This window comes from Hemitrygon akajei, unplaced genomic scaffold, assembly GCF_048418815.1.
Source record: "Hemitrygon akajei unplaced genomic scaffold, sHemAka1.3 Scf000044, whole genome shotgun sequence".
NCBI classification, from domain to species: domain Eukaryota; kingdom Metazoa; phylum Chordata; class Chondrichthyes; order Myliobatiformes; family Dasyatidae; genus Hemitrygon; species Hemitrygon akajei.
In genome coordinates this window covers 1498238-1523551 of record NW_027331930.1, presented here as the reverse complement: position 1 = coordinate 1523551, position 25314 = coordinate 1498238, and the positions used below count along the sequence as shown (strand labels likewise).

Below are 25314 nucleotides of genomic sequence, written 5' to 3'. Positions count from 1 at the left end.
CCAATGGTGGATAATAGTCGTTTATCCCCCCTCAGCCCGGCGGATGATTGCATTTGTTACATTAATGGCTAGAAGATCTATCCTATTGAATTGGAAAGAAATTAGTCCTCCAACTATATTTCAGTAGTTTTCTCAAACGATTTCTTGTTTGAGTTTAGAAAACATTACAAGTGTTGTCTTTGACCGTTCAGTTAAATTTGAAGAAACATGGAGACCATTTATTCAACATTTTCATATGAGCTAAACTGACTTTTCCTAAACCTTCCTTTTATTGTCCTTAATTATTTGGATGGAGGTGCGGAGTTACCGACGCTACTGTGTATAATTGATATAATGCAATGGCCCATGTCGATTAGGATTTTTTCCATTTTTTTGGGGGGGGAGTGCTTCTTATTTTCTCCATTTTTTGTAACCACTATGAGTTTGGGAGGTTATTATCATCTATTTGTATTTATATCTTAACCTATTAATTATGTACTCTCAAGCTCTTTGTATTCATGTTTCATTTATGTTTGTTTAAAATCAATAAAAATATTTAAAAAGAAAGGACTACTCAGAGGAAAGGGAGGAATAGGCGCAACGGGCCGAGTGGCCGGGCCTGCTCCTGTTACTTATTTTCTAAAGTCCGAGTTTACCTTTGCGCCTGGTTCTCCCTTGACCTTCAGCCTGTCCTTTTGCACAGGGGAGCGCTCACAGCACCGGAGATCCATCGGCAGCCGCTGCGGGCCAGCTCCCGTCTCCCAGCAGCAGGAGACAGGACTGGGAGGGAACTCCGGACAATAGGCCCCGATCCACGGCGGGGAAAGCCCGGGCTCCCCCTGTGTGGCTGAAACATCTCACGGAATCTCCGCCCGAATCTTCACCTCCGCCCTCGGAAGGATTCAAAACTCCGGCCGCTGTTGCAGCCTTTACCCGGGGAGCTGCTCCCAATCTCGGGTCTCTCACCGGGTCCACTCGTTCCCGATTCCAAACTTCGGTCCGCCCAGCGTCCCGCCCACTGACACCCCTCAGCCAATGGAGGCAAGATTCTCCCAGCGGAGTTCTCTGAATGGCTGTGAGTGTGTCCGAGGGAGGGCTGCTACCGGAAGATGGAGATGTCAGTCACAGTTTGTTCTCAGAATCAAAGCAAGTTCCCCGAAGCTCAAAGTTCAAAGTAAATTTTATTATTATTTTTAAACTTTTTAAATTTTTATTAAACACAATCAAAAACAGAAACACTAAACATATGCTAACAAAGCCAGGGAGTCACACAAAAGCAGCAACAGATATATAACTATTAACTTTAAATATACAAATATACAAGGAAATCCGCTCTAAATACTGTTGGACAGAAGGAACTGTATCTAAGAGGAGTCACAAAACAGGAACATTTACAGAGATAACCCAAAACGTTGACAGATTTGTACAGTCTTTACAGCTTTCTGATTATGGGAAGCTTTCAGAGTATAAACGTATAGTTTGAAGTCTGATGTAAAAAATATAAATGAAGGTTTCTTATTGCTGTGATTGCATTTATGGATATAAAATTTGCTGTAAATCAACAAAATATGTATGGTAAGGAAATAATCCCTATGAGATTTGGTATTATTAGTAAAACCAAATAAGACAACTTCAAAACAAAAAGTTAAATCCATGTTAATATATTGATCTATAAATTGACAAACATCAACCCAAAATGTTTTAACATATTAACAATCCCAAAACAGATGAAATAAATACTCTGGATATAAACCACAAAAAGAACAGTTTGTTTCAATATCTGAATTAACCCTTGTCAAATAAACACTGTTTGGATAATATCTATGTATAATTTTAAATAAGCCCCAAATACTCCTCCACCTCAGATTCCCCAAGTGACTATTTCAAAAACTAACAGAGTACATATAAGTCACCACATACAACTCCTACAAACATACAGAGCAAAGCTACAGATCGGTAACTATATCTGGATCACTGAAACATCAGCCAGAGTGCAGAAGACAACAAATTTCGCCAATGCAAATAAACAACGAGAAGATGAAATAACCGCAGCGGCTGCCGATAGATGTCCGGTGCGCTCAGCTCTCCCCTGTTCAATCTGACAGGCCAAGAAACAGTGAGGCGCAAAGGTAAACTCGAGTTTCAGAAAATCAGAAATAGAGGTGTGGCCATTCGGCCCGTTCCGCCTCTTCTGCCCTTCACTCAGAACATGCATGACTTTTGACCTCAGCACCACTTTCCTGCAACTTTCCATCACCGCTGAGCCCCAGGATAAGTCTATTAAATTTAGAAACCATGTGGAGATAATTGCAATGATTCACTGCACTCTGGGTGAGGAAATTTCTCCTCATCTCAGTCCTGCTGAGTTGTCCTCGGATTTTGAGTCTGTGAGCGCTGGTTCCACACCTTATGGGAAACATCATTCCAGCCATTCCGCTGTAAATATCCTGTGTGATTGTATTTCTCTAATTCTGAGACAGGAATGTGATCTGTCTCAGTCAAACCACCTCTTATTTCACTCATTTGGAGACAGTCCCAGTACGATGATTTGTTGTGGCAGCATCTCTATGGACAAGTGAGGGCAGTTATCCTGTATTGTTCCACAGCCTGATGGCTGAGGGGTAGTAACTGTTCCTGACCCTGGTGGGCGAGTCCTGAGGCTCTTGTACCTTCTACCTGATTACAGCAGTGAGAAAAGAGCCTGCCTGTGTGGTGAGCCTGATCACAGCCGCCTGTATCACCGTCCCCTCTGGCCTGACCTATCCGGGACCAAAGGGATTGTGGAGAGTAAATGTGGTACTCTGTCGAGTATTACTGTGATCCGTCCCCTCTGGCCTGCCCTATCCGGGACCAAAGGGATTGTGGAGAGTAAATGTGGTACTCTGTCGAGTATCACTGTGATCCGTCCCCTCAGGCCTGCCCTATCCGGGACCAAAGGGATTGTGGAGAGTAAATGTGGTACTCTTTCGAGTATCACTCTCATCCGTCCCCTGTGGCCTGCCGTACATGGGACCAAAGGGACTGTGGAGAGTAAATGTGGTACTCTGTCGAGTATCACTGTGATCCGTCCCCTCTGGCCTGCCCTATCTGGGACCAAAGGGATTGTGGAGAGTAAATGTGGTACTCTGTCGAGTATCACTGTGATCCGTCCCCTCTGGACTGCCCTATCTGGGACCAAAGGGATTGTGGAGAGTAAATGTGCTACTCTGTCGAGTATTACTGTTATCCGTCTCCTCCGGCCTGCCCTGTCTGGGACCAAAGGGATTGTGGAGAATAAATGTGGTACTCTGTCGAGTATTACTGTGGTCCAGGCTCTCTCCCTGCCCCTTATTATTCTTCTCTGTGATTGCAGAACGACAATCTCTGGCCCAATGTCCCCTCTTTCTACAATCCCCGTTTCTGTCCTTAGCCAAGTGTCCTCTTCATCTGCACTGTCCGCACGATCCTGCCACCCATTCTGGGTTCTTCGTCGGGTCCCGAACTCCATCTCCTCACTATCGGTTCTCTGTGCACACTCTCGCTTTTCCCCAGTCCCTTTAAAGAGTCAATTGCGCTCCCTATTCATCAGAATTTATGTCACCCTGGGGCCAGGTCTGACACAGCGAATTGAGATTAGTTAACTTAAAGGAGTGGGCAGGCTTGGGTCTGAGACAGTTTAGAAAAGTCTGCACTGCCAGCCGGACACACTGATCTGTCCAGGGGTTTGCCGGCATTGGACTCTCACGTATCCTTAAAACGAGCTATAACGTACGCAAGGGATTCTCCTTTTTTCTGTAGTTATCGGGTAAATTCACCAAAATCCGCATGCAGTCGGGCTGTCATTCAAATGGGTTCCCTTACCTCAGCGACCCACCGTGCCATGGCTTGTATTACATCAGCCCCTCTGGTGGCTCCCGGTCACCTTCGGGCGTCTGCCTGGGAAAGGGGAACCCACTCCCTGTCCCTGTCCGAGAGGTTGCATTTATAACCCTGAGGAGTGGCACAAGTCCCCGGGCAGGGTCAGGAAAGGGGAACCCACTCCCTGTCCCTGCCCGAGAGGTTCCATATATAACCCTGAGGAGTGGCACAAGTCCCCGGGCAGGGTCCGGAAAGGGGAACCCACTCCCTGTCCCTGTCCGAGAGGTTCCATATATAACCCTGAGGAGTGGCACGTCCCCGGGCAGGGTCCGGAAAGGGGACCCCACTCCCTGTCCCTGCCCGAGAGGTTCCATATATAACCCTGAGGAGTGGCACAAGTCCCCGGGCAGGGTCTGGAAAGGGGAACCCACTCCCTGTCCCTGTCCGAGAGGTTCCATATATAACCCTGAGGAGTGGCACAAGTCCCCGGGCAGGGTCTGGAAAGGGGAACCCAATCCCTGTCCCTGTACGAGAGGTTCCATATATAACCCTGAGGAGTGGCACAAGTCCCCGGGCAGGGTCTGGAAAGGGGAACCCACTCCCTGTCCCTGTCCGAGAGGTTCCATATATAACCCTGAGGAGTGGCACAAGTCCCTGGGCAGGGTCTGGAAAGGGGAACCCACTCCCTTTTTCAATGAATTCAGGTAAAGCCCCTGGTCTGGATGGTTATACTGTTGAATTTTTTAAATCCTTTTCTTCTATACTGGCTCCTTGGCTTTGTAAACATTTTAAAGATGTGTTAACTGTAGGTAAATAACCACAATCTTTTTTTGATGCCTCCATTTCTCCAATTCTTAAAAAAGATAAAGACCCCACTGAATGTGCATCCTATCGGCCAATATCCTTGCTGAATACAGATTTTACCAAAATTTTGGCCACTAGATTAGAAAATGTATTACCTCAAATTATCTCTGAAGATCAGACCGGATTTATTAAAAACTGTTATTCATCTTTTAACATTAGAAAATTAATTAATATAATTTATACTTCTTCATCTAAAATACCAGAATGTAATTTCCTTAGATGCTGAAAAAGCGTTCGATAGAGTTGAATTGCCATATTTATTTAATACGTTGCAGAATTTTAATTTTAGCTTGAAATTTATATCATGGATTAAATTAATGTATTATAAACCTTTGGCTTCGGTTCTTACCAATAATCAAAGATCTCCTTTTTTTCAGTTGTCCCGTGGTACAAGGCAAGGCTGCCCTTTAAGTCCTCTATTATTTGACATTGCTTTGGAACCTTTAGCCGTTGCCATTCGTGAATCACCTAATATTTTTGGTATTACTCGTGGGTAAGGGACTTATAAGTTATCATTATATGCTGATGATTTGTTACTATACATATCTGACCCTGAGAGATCTATTCCTGCTATTTCATCCTTGCTTGCTCAGTTTAGTAGCTTTTCTGGCTACAAACTGAATTTTAATAAGAGTGAGTTATTTACATCAAATATGCAAGTTCCAATTTATAAACACTTACCATTTAAAGTTGTCACAGATCATTTTACTTATTTGGGTATTAAAATTACCAAGAAACATAAGGGTTTATTTAAAGTTAATTTTTTACCTTTAATTGAACAAATGAAGCAACTTGTTAGCAGGTGGTCCCCATTATCTCTGTCATTGGTTGGTCGAATTAATACTATAAAGATGATAGTATTACCCAAATTTTTATATTTATTCCAAGCATTGCCAATTTTTATTCCTAAATCTATTTTTGATATTATTGACTCCAAAATATCCTCGTATGTGTGGCAGAAGAAAAATTCTAGATTAAGTAAAAAATATTTACAGAAGCCTAAGAAGGAAAGTGGTTTTCCTTTGCCAAACCTGAGATTTTACTATTGGGCAGTTAATATTCAATATTTAATATTTTGGACACAAGAATCGGTCATAGTACCTTGCCCACAATGGGTAAAGTTGGAGTGTAAACCTGTACGAGACTTCTCATTGTTTTCTATTTTAGGATCTTCGCTTCCTTTTGCTTTATCTAAACCGAATAAACAAATAACTAATCCTATAGTTAAACATACATTAAGAAGATGGTTTAAATTTCGTAAATTCTTTGGCTTGAATAATCAAGCCCTATTATATCTAACTTCCTTTTTCCAGCCCTCTTTTATGGACCAAGCATTTGTGTTATGGAAAACAAAAGGTATAACATGTTTTCGTCATCTATTTTTAGATAACAGTTTTATGCCCTTTGAACAGCTATCCAGCTGAAAACTCACTTTTTTTTAGATACTTGCAAGTTAGAAATTTGTTGAATGTTAGTATTTTCTGAAATTATGTCCAATGGACATTACAGAAAAAATTCTAGCTCTGAATCCTTGCCAGAAGGGTTAAGTAGCCATCATTTATCATATGATCATGAAAATACAGCCAGGAATATCAGAAATAATAAAGAAGGAATGGGAAAAAGAACTTCACTGTCTTATACCCACAGAGCTGTGGGAGAAAATTTTACAATTAGTCAATTCTTCTTCTATTTGTGCTAAACATGCCTAATACAATTTAAGGTTGTTCATAGGGCTCACATGTCCAAGGATAAACTCTCTCGATTTTATTCTTATGTTAATCCAACCAGTGACAGATGTCATTCTGAAGTCGCTTCATTGACCCACATGTTCTGGACTTGCCCCTGTTTGCAAAATTATTGGAAAGATATTTTTGGTATTATTTCAACAGTTCTGAATATCAAATTGCAACCGCATCCAATTACTGCAATTTTCGGTTTACCAATGGTGGATAATAGTCGTTTATCCCCCCTCAGCCCGGCGGATGATTGCATTTGTTACATTAATGGCTAGAAGATCTATCCTATTGAACTGGAAAGAAATTAATCCTCCAACTATATTTCAGTGGTTTTCTCAAACTATTTCTTGTTCGAGTTTAGAAAAAATTACAAGTGTTGTCTTTGTCCCTTCAGTTAAATTTGAAGAAACTTGGAGACCATTTATTCAACATTTTCATATGAGCTAAACTGACTTTTCCTAAACCTTACTTTTATTATCCTTAATTATTTGGATGGAGGTGCTGAGTTACTGATGCTACTGTGTATAATTAATATAATGCAATGGCCCATGTCGGTTAGGATTTTTTTCATTTTTTTGGGGGGAGGATTTCTTATTTTCTCCATTTTTTGTAACCACTATGAGTTTGGGAGGTTATTATCATCTATTTGTATTTATACCTTCACCTATTAATTATGTACTCTCAAGCTCTTTGTATTCATGTTTCATTTTTGTGTTTGTTTAAAATCAATAAAAAGATTTAAAAAGGACTATTCTGAGGAAAGGGTGGAATAGGCGCAACGGGCCGAGTGGCCAGGCCTGCTCCTGTTACTTATTTTCTAAAGCACGAGTTTACCTTTACGCCTTGTTCTCCCTTGGTTTTCAGCCGTTCGGATTGCACAGGGGACCGGTGAGAGCTCCGGAGATCCATCAGCAGCCGCTGCAGGGCAGCTCCCGTCTCCCAGCAGGAAGGGACGGGTCTGGGAGACAACTCCAGACAACAGGCCCCGATCCTCGGCGGGGAAAGGCCGCGCGTCCTCCGTGTAGCTGAAACATCTCACGGAATCTCCGCCGGTCTCTTCAGCTCTGCCTTCGAAAGGATTCACGACCCGCCGGTGGTGCAGCCGAAACCCGAGGCGCAAATAGCGGTCTCCGGCCTCACTCGGCCCCGGTTGCAAACTGCGGCTGGGCCGGGCACTCAGCGTCCCGCCCACTGACACCCCTCAGCCAATGAGAGCACCCTTCTCCCAACGGTGATCGCTGATTGGCTGTGAGTGTGTCTGAGGACGGGCTGCTGCTGGGAGCTGGAGATGTCAGTCACAGTTTGTTCTCAGAATTAAAGCAAGTTTCCCGAAACTCAAATTTCAAAATAAATTTTATTATCAGAGTCCAGATAAGTCACCACATACAGCCCCGAGAAGCATTTTCCTGCGGACATACTTAGAAAAAGTATAGAATAGTAACCATAACAGAAGCAGGCAGTGAAAGATCAGCCAGAGTGCTGAAGGTAACAAACTGTGTAAATACAAAAATAATGATAAAGAACAAGAACATAAAATAACCGCAGCGGCTGCTGATGGATCTCCGGAGCTCTCACCGCTCCCCTGTGCAATCCGACAGGCTGAAGGCCAAGGGAGAACAAGGCGCAAAGGTAACCTCGTGATTTAGAAAATAAGAAACAGGAACAGACTTTGCCATTCGGCCCGTTGCGCTGTTCTGTCCCTCACTCAGAACATGGCTGATCTTTGCCCTCAGCACCACTTTCCTGCAACGTTCCCAACATCGCCGAGCCCCTAAATATGTCCGTTTAATTTAGAAAACCGGTGGAGAAAACTCCAAATATTCACTGCACTGTGGGTGGGGAAATTTCTCCTCATCTCAGTCCTGCTGAGGTGACCTCGGATTTTGAGTCTGTGATCCCGGGATCCACCGCCCAGCCAGGAGAAACATCATTCCTACCCCAACCCTGTAAATACCCTGTGAGACTGTGTCTGTCTCAGTCAGGAAGCTTCTCCATGTGAACCTTGTGTTAATGAAATTGGTGACAGTTCTTTCAGACCAGCAGCTTTGACCACAAGAACACCAGACACGGAATGTCCTGCAGTTACTGCAGGAGAAGGACTGGATGGACACAGTGGAGTGGTTCCCTGAGCAGACAGTCCAGACCATCTGGCAGAATGCCTCATCACCAGATCTCACCAACAGGCACCAAGACCTCACCTGTCTGGCGGCGAGAGGGACCTCCCAGTCTGATCCTTGCTGCATGCCCGGAGATCACTCCCACAGCGCGCTGCCCCGAGATTACTGCAGTGGAGACGAGAGGGCTCCTCCCTGTCTGATCCTTGCTGCATGCCCGGAGATCACTCCCACAGCGCGCTGCCCCGAGATTACTGCAGTGGAGACGAGAGGGCCCCTCCCAGTCTGATCCTTGCTGCATGCCCGGAGATCACTCCCACAGCGCGCTGCCCCGAGATTACTGCAGTGGAGACGAGACGGTCACTCGCCTCTTTGCGGACTGTGGGCTGGCGAAGATCTGTGGAGAAAGATGCAAGGGCCTGTGCCACAGCAGCTGCGTGACAGAAGGCTCACTGATCCTCGGGCTGTTCCCAGGACGCGCAGGAAAACGGACAGCGAATGCTGCTGGAAGATCATCAACTCGGGGAAAGACGCCCGAAACTGGTTGGCCTGCCATCACATCGAGATGTCCGGAGAGCAGCGGTTCCCAACCTGGGGACCACGGTTACTGGTATTGGTCTTTGGCATGAAGATGTTGCGAACCCCTCTCGTACAGGAATGCTGCCGACTGACACATTCCAGACTACAGGGACACCATTGGAACTACTGGGATCCTTTACACTGGACAGGGAGTGGCCGGGTTGGCTGAGGAAGCCTCACAGATATTGTAGTAGTGAACCACCCCAGGGGGACACATGGCTTCTCCTTTCAGCGCAGGACTTCAATCGTCTTCCAGGGGAAGGTCCTTCCGACCGCAGGGATGAGGCCTTTGGAGATTCAGCTGACGTTTTTGTCGCACTGGGTTTTTAAGAGATGGAGTTGCTAGCCATATGGCCAACCCTCCTCCGCTCGTAGCCGGGCTTAGACAGTCCATGGCCGCGTTTTCTTATCTGTTGCCCGTTTAATGTGTTGTTGATCCCACACTAACCAGAATTTCCACTGAACACATCCAGTAAAACCATGTTGATTCCCTGAGCAAACACGAGGAAATCTGCTGATGCTGGAAATTCAAACAACACACACAAAATGCTGGTGGAACACAGCAGGCCAGGCAGCATCAATAGGGAGAAGCGCTGTCGACGTTTTGGGCCGAGCCCCTTCATCAGGACTAACTGAAAGGAGAGATAGTAAGAGATTTGAAAGTAGTGGGGGGGGGGAGTGGGAAATGCGAAATGATAGGAGAAGACCGGAGGGGGTAGGGTGAAGCTAAGAGCTGGAAAGGTGATTGGCAAAAGGGATACAGAGCTGGAGAAGGGAAATAATCATGGGACGGGAGGCCTAGGGAGAAAGAAAGGGGGAGGGGATCACCAGAGGGAGATGGAGAACAGGCAGTGATGGGGAGAGAGAGAGAGAAAAAAAGACAAACAACTAAATATGTCAGGGATGTGGTAAGAAGGGGAGGAGGGGCATTAACGGAAGTGAGAGAAGTCAATGTTCATGCCATCAGGTTGGAGGCTACCCAGGTGTTGTTCCTCCAACCTGAATGTGGCTTCATCTTGACAGTAGAGGAGTCCATGTATAGACATATCAGAATGGGAATGGGACATGGAATTAAAATGTGTGGCCACTGGGAGATCCTGCTTTCTCTGGTGTTCAGCGAAACGGTCTCCCAGTCTGCGTCGGGTCTCACCAATATATAAAAGGCCACACCGGGAGCACCGGACGCAGTACACCACACCAGCTGTCCTGATGAAGGGTCTCGGCCCGAAACGTCGACAGTGCTTCTCCCTACAGATGCTGCCTGGCCTGCTGTGTTCCACCAGCATTGTGTGTGTGTTGTTTGATTCCCCGAGTCTGCAGCGCGCGTAGTGGACAACCGCGGTACTGCAGGGGATCAGCAGCTCCCGGAACGCGAAAGCATTCTGAATCAGGAAGTGCTGGGAGTTAACATGGCTTCGAAAGGAACGGTCGAGAGTTTGAGCGAGGAGACAATTTGTCCCATCTGCCTGGATTTCTTCACCGATCCGGTATCACTGGAGTGCGGACACAACTTCTGTCGCTCTTGTATCACACGGTATTGGGAAAGGGAGGAGAGAAACTCCTGCCCGGAATGTAGAGCGGTGTTTGCTGACCGCACCCTCAGGGTGAATCGGGCCTTAGCAAATCTGGCTGAAAAATTTCGAAATCTAAACCTGAATCCGAAAGGGAAGGAAAGTAAACGTCACTGCGAGGAACATGAGGAAGAACTGAAGCTGTTTTGTGAAACGGACAAGACACTGATCTGTCTGGTCTGTGCAGCAGCGCAGGAACACAGAGAGCACCGCTTCTTGCTGATTAAAGACGCTGTTAAAAACTATAAGGTAAAAACTAACGTTAATTTAACACTTAACACATTTCCTTTCTCCTACATACCATCACACGAGCCTCCATAACTAACACTTAATTCTTTGCAACTTCCGCCATCTCTAACGGGATTCTAGCATCTCTCCGTCCCACAGCCCACCTCCGCACCCCGAACTCTCCGCTCTCTATTCGGATCGCACTCGACGTACTGTATCGCCCTGATCCACTCGCTCCTCCCCACTGATCTCCCTCCTGGCATTGACACCTGCAAGCGGGACCTCACTCCTAACCTCCTCCCTTGTCACCATTCAGGGCCGCAAACAGCCCAGTTCCTCCCGTTTCTTCCATGGTCGATTGTCCTCTCGTATCCTTCTTTTCCAGCTCTTTACCTCTTCCACCTGTCCCCTCTCAGCTTCTCACTTCATCACCTGATGCACCATTAATAATAACTCTCGGAGACAGGAGGCGAACGATAGGCTTCTATTAGCAGCAAAGACAACGACACAGCATCCTGGAGACTGAGGGAGGAGCAGTGCCTCCAATCACCTTTATACAGGGGTCTGTGGGAGGAGCCACAGGAGCAGTCAGCAGAGGGGCGTGTCCAGATAGGTATACATAGTTTACCACATCACGTTGTCTCACCTGTCACCTGTCAACTGGTTCTCATCCCCAACCTTTTTATTCTGGCTTCTGTCCCATTCCTTCCCAGTCCCAATGAAGGGTCTCATCCCGAAACACCGACTGTTTATTTCCCCTGAATAAATGCTGCCTGACTCACTGAGTTCCTCCGGCATTTTGTGTGATAATCGGGTTTGATCACCTGTTTCTTTTGATGCATCTTTGTTTCTATTTCCTTCACTCTCTGACTTCCAGGATCAGCTAAAATCTTCCTTAGACTCTCTCACAAAAAAGAAATCAGACTTCCAGGAAAAGGAGCAGCAACAGAAAGAGAAGATTTCCGGAGTTCGGGTGAGGCTTCCTGAGCGGAATTTCTGATATTACTGTCGAGTTTTGCTCCATTCAATGCAGAATAGCAGAGTGTCACAGCTCCAGTGACCTGTGTTCGATCCTGACCTCTGCTGCTGTTTGTGTGGAGTTTGCATGCTCTCCCTGTGACCACGAGAGACTCCGATACATCCCAAGGACATGCTGGATGAATGGCTAACTATAATTAACCCTGTGAAGGTGGGGAGTGTGTGCGTGAATCAGATGGGAGTTTATGGGTCAATAAGTGAGAATAGGTTTCAGGAAAACTTGAGGGAATGGTATTGACGGGAATGCTCTCAGAAGTAGCATGGACTCTAATTGACCGAACTTAACGACAAAAGGAAACAGAGCACAGCAATGCAGTATATTAATCTTCACTTTTCCTTCGACAGGAACAGTCACACAGCCTTCAGTCCCACGTCACATCCCAGTTTGCTCAACTGCGCCAGATTATCACTGAGAAAGAGCAGCGTTTACTCAGGGATCTCAGGGAAGAAGAGAAGAGGATTCTCAACCCAATGGAGAAAAATCTTCTAGCTCTTCAAGAGAATATAAGGATTATTCAGGAGGAAATCGCAAAGTTAAAGGAACAGATGGATCAAAAAGACAGTGTGATATTTCTCAAGGTGAGGGATTCTATTTCAATTTGTTTCTGTCAAAGGGCACTAAATGAACAGTCGTATATTTGAAATAAACACAGCACAGCGGCCAATTCTAACAAATCAATTTGTTTTACTTGCATGATGCACCCTCCAATCACTCCAATAATGACATTTCAAAATGTCCAAGATACGCTTTCAGTCCTTCATTAGCAAAATACAATCTTGGAGCGATGAAACTTCAGGGTAATTCATTGTAAAGTAAGCTGCAACACAGCGGTCAAGAACAGAATGACATCCGCCTGTCCCCAGCTCAAAACTACCCAGAACAAAGTACAGATACGTAACTTTTTCCCTTCGCTTTTACCATGTCCCCACTCACGTGACTGGTTATTGTAATAAACACATAACACAGAATACAATGCAGACAGAAAACAGACGTGTTGCTCCTACACACAGCATTTACAAATGGCAGTAAACTGTTTCTCACCAGACAATTGATGCAACTATTCAGGGTTGTTGTTGTCCCATAATAATAAGATTATTAAGGGTTTGGACATGCTGGAGGCAGGAAGCATGTTCCCGCTGATGGGTGAGTCCAGAACTAGAGGCCACAGTTTAAGAATAAGGGGTAGGCCATTTAGAACAGAGATGCGGAAAAACTTTTTCACCCAGAGAGTGGTGGATATGTGGAACGCTCTGCCCCAGAAGGCAGTGGAGGCCAAGTCTCTGGATGCTTTCAAGAGAGAAAGCATTCTATAAGATAGAACTCTTATAGATAGCAGGGTCAAGGGATGTGGGGAGAGGGCAGGAACGGGGTACCGATTGTGTACAATCAGCCATGATCACAGTGATCATGATCATGATCTGGCTAGAAGGGCCGAATGGCCTACACCTGCATCTATTGTCTATTGTCCCAAAACTGAACTTCCACAACTTCTGTACATCCCAGGACAGAATGGGAGTAAAATCCCAGTAAAAAATTTCTCTGAAATTATTTACTCTGATCATAACACAGAGCTGCTGACTGTGTCCTTAATTCTGCATTAAATATCCTCTAAAACTCTCATTAACACCCATTTCCAGTCACAGGCTGTGAGTGTGTCTGGTGCGGTAGGTGTGAGGGTCTCTCTGTCAATCAGTGAGAACAAAGAATTTGACCCACACATCAGACTTATCTTCTATATCCGGTTTCCATCAGATTAAGGAAACTATTATTGTCTCTTTACTTTTACAGATAACATTCAAATGAACGTTCAATCGTTCAAAACATAACCAAGCCATTCGGCCGATTTTCTCCTCTCAAGTTCCCTGCTTCACAATCCTCCTGCCACCTACTCACCGCACCCAGCAACAGTGCCCCGAACTCCCTGGTCTCTCACGTGCTTATCCAGCCTCCCCATTACATTCAATCTCTGCCGTTCCATTTCAACCACTCCTGTGGCAGCGAGTTCCACATCCTCTTCTCTAAATTTCTTGTGGAATTTGTTAAAATCCATCTGGAATTACATCTCCCCACAAGTCTCCCCATAAATAGAGGTACTTCCTCCACCCGCATACAATCACATACATCACTGATCTTAAATTCCTCCATCCTAACACACTGACGTCATATCCAGATAATAATGCACAGACTGTCCTGTCTTCCCTGTAAGTTTCATCCTCTCTGTAATGGTCTGACATTCAGAAACTTTCCCTGTCATTTACCCCGTGGTTCTGAATTGTCTGTGTGTGTGAGTGACTGTGGGAGTGGGAATTTTCAACACCTTGTAATGATTTGGATGAAATTCAGGATGTGGACAGTAAGTCCAAGTCTAATCGGATTTGTGTTTTATTTATTTCAGGAGGAAGCTCGTCGGAACAGAAGGTAGGACATGCTCTTCACTGAAACCCTGAATGGATTTGTAAAATAGTTCAGAATAGCAATTTATAACCAGCAATTTAATATTTACAGGATTAATGACGATGTCCAGGAATTGTCAGTGACAGATGAGACCCTATCGGTTGAAAAATTCGATCACCCCTATTTGTTGAAAACAGTGCTGAGAGAAATGCTTGATGCTATTAATCGAGGTAAAACTTATAAAGATTCATTCTTCCTTGTTTATGAAGCTCAATTTAGTTCCAATTTGAGGCAAAGATTGTCTGTAATACTGGGCTGAAGGGGAACTGAAGTATATTTCACATCAACCCCACCGACTGGGAGGCATCACTGTCACATGGTCAGCTGGAGATGTCAGACCCCTGGACACACCAGCACAGGGTCACAATACAACCAATACACGGGACTGTCAAATGAACCACTGTGTCGCAATCGCAGGCTAACACACCAGGACATGAGTTTGGATCTACCAGAGGAGCTGGGAATTTAATACTGATGATAATATTGTAGGGAATAAAAGCAGGTATCAGTGTGGTGACCGGGATTGTCAGGAAAATACACAAGTCCTTCATGTGCCCTGTGAGTGCAGACTCTGACTGACACAGGTCTTCCCCCTTCCGGATCAGCATCTCTCACTGTTGTTAGAGGCAGAAGAGGGGAGTGGTCGTGATCGGGGACTGAATCGTCAGGGGAACAGACAGGAGAATCTATTGATGTGAACGGGACACCCGAATGGTATGTTGCCTCCTGGGTGCCAGGGTCAGGGATGCCTCGAATCGTGTCCACAGCATTTTAGAGAGGGAGGGGAAAGAGCCAGATATTTTGGTAAATTTGTGACAATGACATTGGAAGTAAAAGCAAAGAGGTCCTGAAAATAGAATTTGGAGAGCTTGGTAGAAAGCTCAGAAGCAGTACCTCCAAGGTTGTAATTTCTGGATTGCTGCCTGTGCCATGTGCTGGTGAGGGTAGAAACAGGATAATTTGACAGATAAACATGGCTGAGAAGATGGTGCTGGGGACAGGGATTCAGGTTCTTGGATCATCGGGATCTGTTCTGGTGGAGGAATGACCTGCTCTAAAGGGATGGGTCACACCTCGACCCGAGGGAGAACAATATTCTCACAGAGAGGTTTGATAGAGCTGTTTGATGGAGCTGTTGGGGAGGGTTTAAACTAATTTGGTGGTGGGGGGGGGGGGTTGGAACTGGAGAGGAGGGATAGGACTGATGGTTAAAATGCAAAGATAGCGTGCAGTCAGACTGTCAGATAGGGCGGACAGATGCGAGGAGAAAATTACAGCCAGCAGGGTGAGTATCAGTGCATTAGAGATGCAGAATTAAAAAGGGTAGCAGATACAGTACACAAAGTGTTATATCTCAATGCATGGAGTATGAGAAATAAGGTGGATGATCTTGTTGCACTATTACCGATTGTCAGATATGATGTTGTGGCCATCACGGAATCGTGGCTGAAGGACGGTTGTAGTTGGGAGCTGAATGTTCAAGGTTACACAATGTATCGGTGGAAGGAAGGAAGGAAGGCTGATGGGGTGGTGGGGCTTTGCTGGTAAATCAGCAGCAAGATGTGACATAGGATTGGAAGATGTTGAATCCTTGTGGGTTGAGGTAAGGAACTGCAAAAGTAAAAATGATTCTGACAGCAGTCATATACAGGCCTCCCAACAGTCAGTGGGTTGGGGCCCACAGATTACAACTGGAAATAGAAAAGGTCGATGAAAAGGATAATGTTATGATAATCATGGGAGATTTCAACATGCAGGTCAATTGGGAAAATCAGGTTGGTAAAGGATCTCAAGAGAGTGAGTTTGTTGAATGCAATGTGATGACTTTCTAGAGCAGTTTGTCGTTGAGCCTACTCGGGGAATAGCTCCACTGGATTGGGTGTTATGTATTAAACCAGAGGTGAGTAGTTAAAAGAACCCTTAGGAGGCAGTGCTCACAACATGACTGAGTTCAACTTGAAATCTGATAAGGAGACAGTAAAGTCTGACATTGTAGTATTTCAGAGGAGTAAAAGAAATTACAGTGGTCTGAGAGAGGAGTTGACCAAAGCAAATTGGAAGGAGATGCTGGCAAGGATGAGAGCAGAGCAGAAATGGTGTCAGTTTCTGGGAAAATGAGGAAGGTGAAGGATAGATGTATTCCAAAAATAAATAAATACTCAAATGGCAAAATAGTAAAACCGTGGCTGACAAGGGAAGACAAGTTAATGTAAAGGCAAAAGAGAGCGGATACAACTAAACAAAAATTAGTAGGAAGACAGAGGATTGGGAAGCTTTTAAATATCTAAAGGGAGGAATTAAAAGAATGATTGGGAGGGGAAAATGAACAAGAAATTGATTTGAATTGAATTGACTTTATTACTTACATCCTTCATATACATGAGGATTAAAAATCTTTACATTACATCTCCATCTAAATGTGCAATGCGCAATTTATAGTAAATCATGATGAATAATATGTACAACAGGCTGGTTCATATAACATAGAAATACAGTTATGTCCACACGAGTTAATCAGTCTGATGGCCTGGTTGAAGAAGCTGTCCCGGAGCCTGTTGCTCCTGGCTTTTATGCTGCGGTACTGTATCCCGGATGGTAGCAACTGGTACTGTTTGTGGCTGGGGTGACTCTGGTCTCCAAAGATCCTTCAGGCCCTTTTTACACACCTGTCTTTGTAAAACAAGTTAGCAAACGATATCAAATTGTTTTTCAAGTATTGTAAAAAGATAAAACAGAGATGAGAGTGGATATAGGACCGCTAGAAAATGAGGCCGGATATATAATAACGCGGGATAAAGAGATGGCAGATAAACCAAATATTTTGCACCAGTCTTCACAGTGGAAGACACTAGCACTGTACCCGGTGTTGAAGAGTGTGAGGGAAGAGAAGTGAGTGTAGTTACTGTTACAAGAGAGAAGGTGTTCAAAATGCTGAAAGACCTAAAGGTGCATAAGTCACCCGGACCAGATGAACGGCACCCTAGTGTTCTGAAAGAGGTTGCAGTAGACATCGTGGAGACATTTCAAATGATCTTTCAAAAATCATTGGACCCTGGCATGGTGCCAGAGGACTGGAAAATGGCAGATGTCACTTAGCCCTTTAAGTAAGGAGGAAGACAGCAGAAAGGAAATTATAGACAGTTAGCCTCACCTCTGTGGTTGGGAACAAATTGGGGACAATTGTTAAGTATGAGGTTATGGAATACTTGGTGACACTGGACACGATAGGACAAGTCAGCCTGGATTCATTAAGGGAATATCCTGCCTGACAAACCTGTTGGGATTCTTTGAGGAGATTACAAGCAGGATCGATAAAGGGGATGCAGTGGATGTTGTATATTTGGAATCTCAGAAGGCCTTTGACAAGGAGCCACACATGAAGGTGATAACCAGGTTAAGAGGCCATGGTATTACAGAAAAATTACAGGCATGGCTAGAACATTGTCTGATTGGTAGGAAACAGCGAATGAGAGTAAAGAGATCCTTTTCTGGTTGGCTGCCAGTGACTCGTGTTCCACAGGGGTCAGTGTTAGGACACCTTCATTTTATGCTGTATATCAAGATCTAGCTGATGGAATAGACCATAAGATATAGGAGCCGAAATAGGTCATTCGGCCCTTCGAGTCTGCTCCACCATTCAGTCATGGGCTGATCCAATTCTTCCAGTCATCCCCACTCCCCTGCTTTCACACAGTACCCTTTGATGCCCTGGCTAATCAAGAACCTATCTATCTCTGCTTTAAATATGACTTGGCATTAACAGCCACTTGTGGCAACAAATTCCACAGATTTTCCACACACTGACTAAAGTATTTTCTCTGCATCTCAGTTCTAAAAGGACGTCCTTCAATCCTGAAGTTATACCCTCTTGTCCTATAATAGATGGTTTTGTTTCCAAGTTTGCAGATGATACGAAGATTGGTGGAGGGGCCGGTAGTGTTGAGGAAACAGTTAGGCTGGACAAGGACTTGAATGAGGAGAATGGGAAGGAAAGTGGCAAGTGATATACAATGTTGGAAAATACATGGTCCTGCACTTTGGTCGTAGACATAATGTGCAGGTATTTTTTTTCAAATGGGGAGAAAACCCAAAAAACTGAGATAAAGATGGACTGAGCAGTCATTCTGCAGAACACACTAAAGGTTAACTTGCAGGTAGAGTCAGTGGTGAGGAAGGCAAATCCAATGTTAGCATTCAATTTAAGGGGTTTAGATAGCATTCAATTCAAGAGCAGGGATGTGATGCTGAGGCTTTATAAGGCACTGGTGAAGCCTCACCTTGAGTATTGTGAACAGTTTTGGGCTCCTCATCTCAGAAAAGATGTGCTGGCATTGCAGAAGGTTCATTTCATAAGGATGATTCCAGGAATGAAAGGGTTCTCATACGAGGAACGTTTGATAGTTCTGTGTCTGTACTCGCTGGAATTTAGAAAGATGAGGGGGGATCTCATTGAAACCTTTCGAATGTTGAAAGGCCCAGACAGAGTAGATGTGGAAAGGATGTTTCCCATGGTGGTGGAGTTTAGGACAAGAGAGCACAGCCTCAAGATAGAGGAGGGTCTATTTAAAACAGATGCGGAGAAATTTGAGGCAACGGCTGGTGAATTTGTGGAACTTGTTGTGTGTATTTAAGGCAGAGCTTGATAGGTTCGAGATTGGACACAGCATCAAAGGTTACGGGGAGAAGACCAGGTAGTGGGGCTGAGAAGGGAAAAAAAGGATCAGCCATGATTGAATGGCAGAGCAGACTCGATAGGCAAATGGCCTAATTCTGCTCCTATGTCTTATGGTTATCAGACCACTACATTGAAGCATTGTGAGAATGAACTCGGACACACCAACAAGCATTGACATGGGTCAAGATTTCATCTCGGGAGAAGCACACACAGCATAACCGGCCTGGGAAAGCTCCCTCACACACATACACAGGAAGGATTGGCAGATTGTAGTCAGAGCCTCAGCAATGTACGTTGTTATTTACCTCAGTAACCTGGAAACCAATCTCTTCAGAGACAGTCATTTCTTCATTTGAATAACTCAATCACGTGTGACACATTGTCAACACACACCAGACATGTGATGACACACTGTAACATATAAATTCTTCAATGTGCACACTCTCCTTCAATGTGTATACACACCACACGGATATTTACCACAATCAACCCACACACACACACACGCACACGGATATACTATCAGAGTGTGACATACGTCCACAGAAATAAGCACAATTTCCCATTTAGGATTGAAATCTGCCGTCCTTACCCAGTCTGTCTGTTCTGTGGCACTGAGCTGCCCTCTGACGTGACGTCACATCAACACTTCACAGACAGACTCCGGGGTGAGATTCCTCAGGAGGATGATCTGGGAGGGTTTGATGGATGTTGAACTCACGGCCCACTTCATCAATCTGCAAGACTAAGATGTCTTCTTGAGCATGGCCCATTTGTGTGTGTTTGCCCCCCCCCATCCCTCTAACCATTTCCCATCTGTGTACCTGCCCAAATTTATTTTAACATATTTTATTTTTACTTTTTGCTACAGCGTCTGAGGGCAAATTCCATTTACCAACCTCCCTCTCTGTGAGAATATTACCCGATAGACCACTCAGAAAAATTTCCCGTCTCACTTTCAATCTGAGGCCTCTGGTTCTGTACTCACATTTCTTGGAAAAAGAAACGTTATTTAAACTCCCTATGAATTATTTTCCTTGATAAGGGGTCATACCTGAACATCCGACACTACAGCTGAATAGCCCAAGCTTATCCACTCTCTGCTTTTAACCCAAGCCCCCCGTCCTGGTAACATCCTCCTGAAGCCTCCTGTCCAGTGTAATGAAATCCTCCCCATATTCGGGAACCGGAAATGCAGACAATGCTCCAAGTGTGGTCTATCATCGACATCAAAGGCCTTGCTGAATTTCATGTGGACAGTGTGGAATAGGCTGATGAATACAGGACTGGAGGTGTTTTTTTAGATTGGGACAAGAAGGGCGGCGTGGGAGATAAATTCTGAAGGAAGGCAGTTTTTTAAAAAACTTTGTGTACAAGCACGGCGAGACTGTGCAGGAGTGTGCGGAGAGTTGAAAAAGATGACTACCCTATACAGCGGGCAGCGGAGTGGGTGGCAGCAGAGTGTAGGGCTTTGGCTCAACGGGCTTAGACGGTAATGGGAAGAGGCGAGAGCGAGGAACCGACTCTTTTTCTCCCCTTGGCAAATCGGACCGGACGGACGGGGGAATAGCAGGCCACATTAGCGAACGGTTTAAAAAGTTTGTGTGTTTGGCGAAGTAAGTGGGTGAGTAGACCTATCTTTCTTTGTTTCATTCTTGTAGAATTAGGTAGCATGTCTGCAGGGTTAGTGCTTTGTTCAGGGTGTCAGATGTGGGAATCCTGGGAGACCTCCAGCCTCCCTGATAGCCACATCTGCACCAGGTGAACCGAGATTCAGCTCCTCGGAGACCGTGTTAGGGATCTGGAGCTGCAGCTTGATGACCTACTGCTTATTAGAGAAAATGAAGAGGTGATAGACAGGAGCTACAGGGAGGTAGTCATCCCTAGGCTACAGGGGTCAGAAAACTGGGTGACTGTCAGGAGAGGGAAGGGAAATGCCCGGATAGTGGAGAGCACCCCTGTGACTGCCCCCCTCAGCAACAAGTATATCGTTTCGGATGCTGTTGAGGGGGATGACCTGACGGGACGGCCACGGTGACCGGGTCTCTGGCAGTGAGCCTGGCGCTGTTGTGCAGGAGGGAAGGAGGGAGAAGAGGAATGCGGTAGTCATAGGGGATTCCATAGTCAGGGGAACAGACAGGAGATTCTGTGAGCCTGGTAGAGATACCCGCATGGTGTGCTGCCTCCCAGGTGCCAGGGTACGGGATGTCTCGAATCGGGTCCAGGATATTCTGAAGGGAGAGGGCGAGCAGCCAGCTGTCTTGGTACATGTTGGTACCAATGACATAGCGAGGAAAACGGAGGAGGTCCTGAAGAGAGATTTCCAGGAGTTAGGAATGAAGCTGAGAAGCAGGACCTCCAGGGTAGTAATCTCAGGATTGCTACCTGTGCCACGTGCTAGCGAGGGCAAGAATAGTAGGATCAGGCAGATGAATGTGTGGCTGAGAGACTGGTGCAGGGGGCAGGGCTTCAGATTCTTGGATCATTGGTATCTCTTCAGGGGGAAGTATTACCTGTTCAAAAAGGATGGGTTACACCTGAACCATAGCGGGAATGTTTAATAGAGCTGTTAGGGAGGGTTTAAACTAATTTGGAAGGGGTATGGGAAACCGGAATGATAGAGTAGAGGAGGGGCAAAACAGAAATAAATCTAAGATAGTGAGCAGTAAAGATGTCAGGAAGGACAGGCAGGTGATGGGGCAAATTTGCAGCCAATGGGATGAGTTGAAGTGCAATCAAATCAAAAAGTATCAAATACTGGACTTAAGGTGTTATACTTAAATACACACAGCATAAGGAATAAGGTGGATGATCTTGTCGTACAGCTACAGATTGGCAGGTATAATTTTGTGGCCATCACTGAGACGTGGCTAAAGGATGCATGTCTCTGAGAGCTGAACGTCCAAGGATACACGGTGTATCGGAAGGATAGGCAGGTAGGCAGAGGGGGTGGCATGGCTTTATTGGTAAGAAATGATATTAAATCATTAGAAAGAGGTGACATAGGATCGGAAGGTGCAGAATCTTTCTGGGTTGAGCTAAGAAATCGTAGGGGTAAAAGGACCCTGACGGCTGTTATATACAGGCCTCCTAACAGCTGCAGTGAGGTGGACTACAAATTACAACAGGAAATAGAAAAGGTTTGCCAGAAAGGCAGTTTTATGATAATTGTGGGGGATTTTAACATGCGAGTGGATTGGGAAAATCAGGTCGACACTGGATCTCAACAGAGAGAATCTGTGGAATGTCTACGAGATGGCTTTTCAGAACAGCTTGTTGTTGAGCCCACTAGGGGATCAGAGGTACTGGATTAGATGTTGTGTAATGACCCAGAGGTGATTAGAGAGACTGAGTCGAAGGAACCGTTAGGAGGCAGTGATCGTAACATGATTGAGTTCACTGTGAAATTTGAGAAAGAGAAGCCGAGATCCGATGTGTCGGTATTTCAATGGAGTAAAGGAAATTACAGTGGCACGAGAGAGGAACTGGCCAAATTTGACTGGAAAGGGACACACGGGAGGACGGCAGAGCAGCAGTGGCTGGAGTTTATGTGAGAAGTGAGGAAGGTGCGAGACAGATATATTCCAAAAAAAGAAGAAATCTTCAAATGGAAAAAGGTTGCGACCGTGGCTGACAAGAGAAGTCAAAGCCAAAGTAAAAGCAAAGGAGAGGGCATTCAAGGAAGCAAAAATTAGTGGGAAGACAGAGGATTGGGAAGTTTTTAAAAGCTTACAAAAGGAAACTAAGAAGGCCATTAAGAGGGAAAAGATGAACTATGAAAGGAAGCTAGCAAATAATATCAGAGAAGATACTAAAAGCTTTGTCGTATATAAAGAATAAAAAACGGGTGAGAGTGGATATAGGACCGATAGAAAATGATGCTGGAGAAATTGTAATGGGAGATAAGGAGATGGCTGAGGAACTGAACGAGTACTTGCATCAGTCCTCACTGAGGAAGATATCAGCAGTGTACTGGACACTCAAGGGTGTCAGGGAAGAGAAGTGTGTGCAGTCACAATTACGACAGAGAAAGTACTCAGGAAGCTGAATAGTCTAAGGGTAGATAAATCTCCAGGACCAGATGGAATGCGCCCTTGTGTTTTGAAGGAAGTAGCTGTGGAGATCGCGGAGGCATTAGCAATGATCTTTCAAAAGTCAAAGATTCTGACATGGTTACGGAGGAGTGGAAGATTGTAAATGCCACTCTGGTATTTAAGAAAGGGGCAAGGAAGCAAAAAGAAAATCATAGACTTGTTAGGTTGACATCAGTGTTTGGGAAGTTGTTGGGAGTCGATTATCAAGGATGAGATTACGGAGTACCTGGAGGCATATGACAAGATAGGCCAAACTCAGCATGGTTTCCTTAAAGGAAAATCCTGCCTGACAAACCCATTGAAATTTTTTGAGGAAATTACAAGTAGGCTAGACAAGGCAGATGCAGTGGATGTTGTGTATTTGGATTTTCAGAAGGCCTTTGACAAGGTGGCACACATGAGGCTGCTAAACAAGATAAGAGCCCATGGAATTACTGGAAAGTTACATATGTGGATAGAACGTTGGCTGATTGGCAGGAAACAGAGCGTGGGAATAAAGGAACCTATTCTGGTTGTCTGCCTGTTACCAGTGGTGTTCCACAGTGGTCCGTGTTGGGGCCACATCTTTTTACGTTGTATATCAACAACTTGGATTATGGAATAGATGGCCTTGTGGCTAAGTTTGCTGATGATACAAAGATAGGTGGAGGGGACGGTAGTGCTGAGGAAACAGAGAATCTCTGCAGAGAGACTTGGATAGATTGGGAGACTGGTCAAAGAAGTGGCAAATGAAATACAATGTTGAAAAGTGTATGGTCATGCACTTTGGTAGAAGAAAGAAATGGGCAGACTATTATTTAAATGGAGAGAAAATTCAAAGTCCTGAGATGCAACGGAACTTGGGAGTGCTCGTGCAGGATACCCTTAAGGTTAACCTCCAGGTTGAGTTGGTGGTGAAGAAGTTGAATGCAATGTTGGCATTCATTTCCAGAGTAATAGAGTATAGGAGCAGGGATGTGATGTTGAGACTCTATAAGGCACTGGTAAGACCTCACTTGGAATACTGTGTGCAGTTTTGGGCTGCTTATTTAAGAAAGGATGTTCTGACATTGGAGAGGGTTCAGAGAAGATTCACTAGAATGATTCCTGGAATGAGAGGGTTAAGATATGAGGAACATTTGACCGCTCTTGGACTGTACTCCGTGGAGTTTAGAAGAATGAGGGGGAAGTTCACAGAAACATTTTGAATGTTAAAAGGCATAGACAGAGTGGATGTGGCCAAGTTGTTTCCCATGGTGGGGGAGTCTAGTACGAGAGAGCATGACTTAATGATTGAAGGGCGCCCATTCAGAAAAGTGATGCAAAGAAATTTTTTTAGCCAGAGTGTGGTGAATCTGTGAATTTCTTGCGGCAGTGGAGGCCAGGTCATTGGGTGTATTTAAGACAGAGATTGATAGGTATCTGAGTAGCCAGGGCATCATAGGTCATGGTGAGACGATGGGAGAGTGGGAATACATGGGAGAATGGATCAGCTCATGATCAAATGGTGGAGCAGATTCGAAGGGCCGAATGGCCGGCTTCTGCTGCTTTGTCTTATGGTCTTATTTGAATGCACCAGTATACGTAATAAGGATCTTGTAGCACAGGTAGAGTTTGACAGGTACAAACTTAGGCAGGTATGACTTTGGTCGAAGGAATAAAGGCATAGACAATTCTGTAAACAGGGCGAAATTCAAAAATCAGAGGTGCAAAGGGACATGGGTGTCCTTGTGCAGGATTCCCTGAAGGTTAACTTGCAGTTTGTGTCAGTGGTAAGATTGGCAAACTCAATGTTTGCTTTCATTTCGAGAGGATTAGAGTACAAGAGCAAGGATGTAATTCTGAGGTTTTATAAGGCATTGGTCAGACCACACTTGGAGTATTGTGAGCAGTTTTGGGTCCCTTCTATTGGAAAACATGTGCTGGCATTGGAGGGGGTGCAGAAGATTCACAAGAATAATTCTGGGAATGAAAGAGTTAACATATGAGGAGTGTTTGATGGTTCTTGGCCTGTACACATCGGATTTTAGAAGAATAGCTGATTTATTATCCCTTTCAACCCTATTCTCCTGCCTCCTTCCCATAACTTTTGAGACTCTGACTGATCAAGAAGTTTACTTATTAACTTCTGCTTTAAAAATCAAGCAGGAGAAAATCTGCAGATG

At 45.0% G+C, this 25314-nt stretch overlaps 1 protein-coding gene across 1 annotated transcript in view; it reads left to right on the top strand.

Annotated features, from left to right (window-relative positions):
* Nucleotides 1–25314, top strand: part of LOC140720516 (uncharacterized) — a 113121-nt gene that overhangs the window by 9312 nt on the left and 78495 nt on the right. The window contains exons 2-5 of the mRNA XM_073035359.1: nucleotides 11786–11881; nucleotides 12292–12525; nucleotides 14343–14365; nucleotides 14453–14571. Of these exons, the coding sequence (XP_072891460.1) occupies nucleotides 11786–11881; nucleotides 12292–12525; nucleotides 14343–14365; nucleotides 14453–14571 (472 nt within the window). The remainder of the gene's footprint in view (nucleotides 1–11785; nucleotides 11882–12291; nucleotides 12526–14342; nucleotides 14366–14452; nucleotides 14572–25314) is intronic.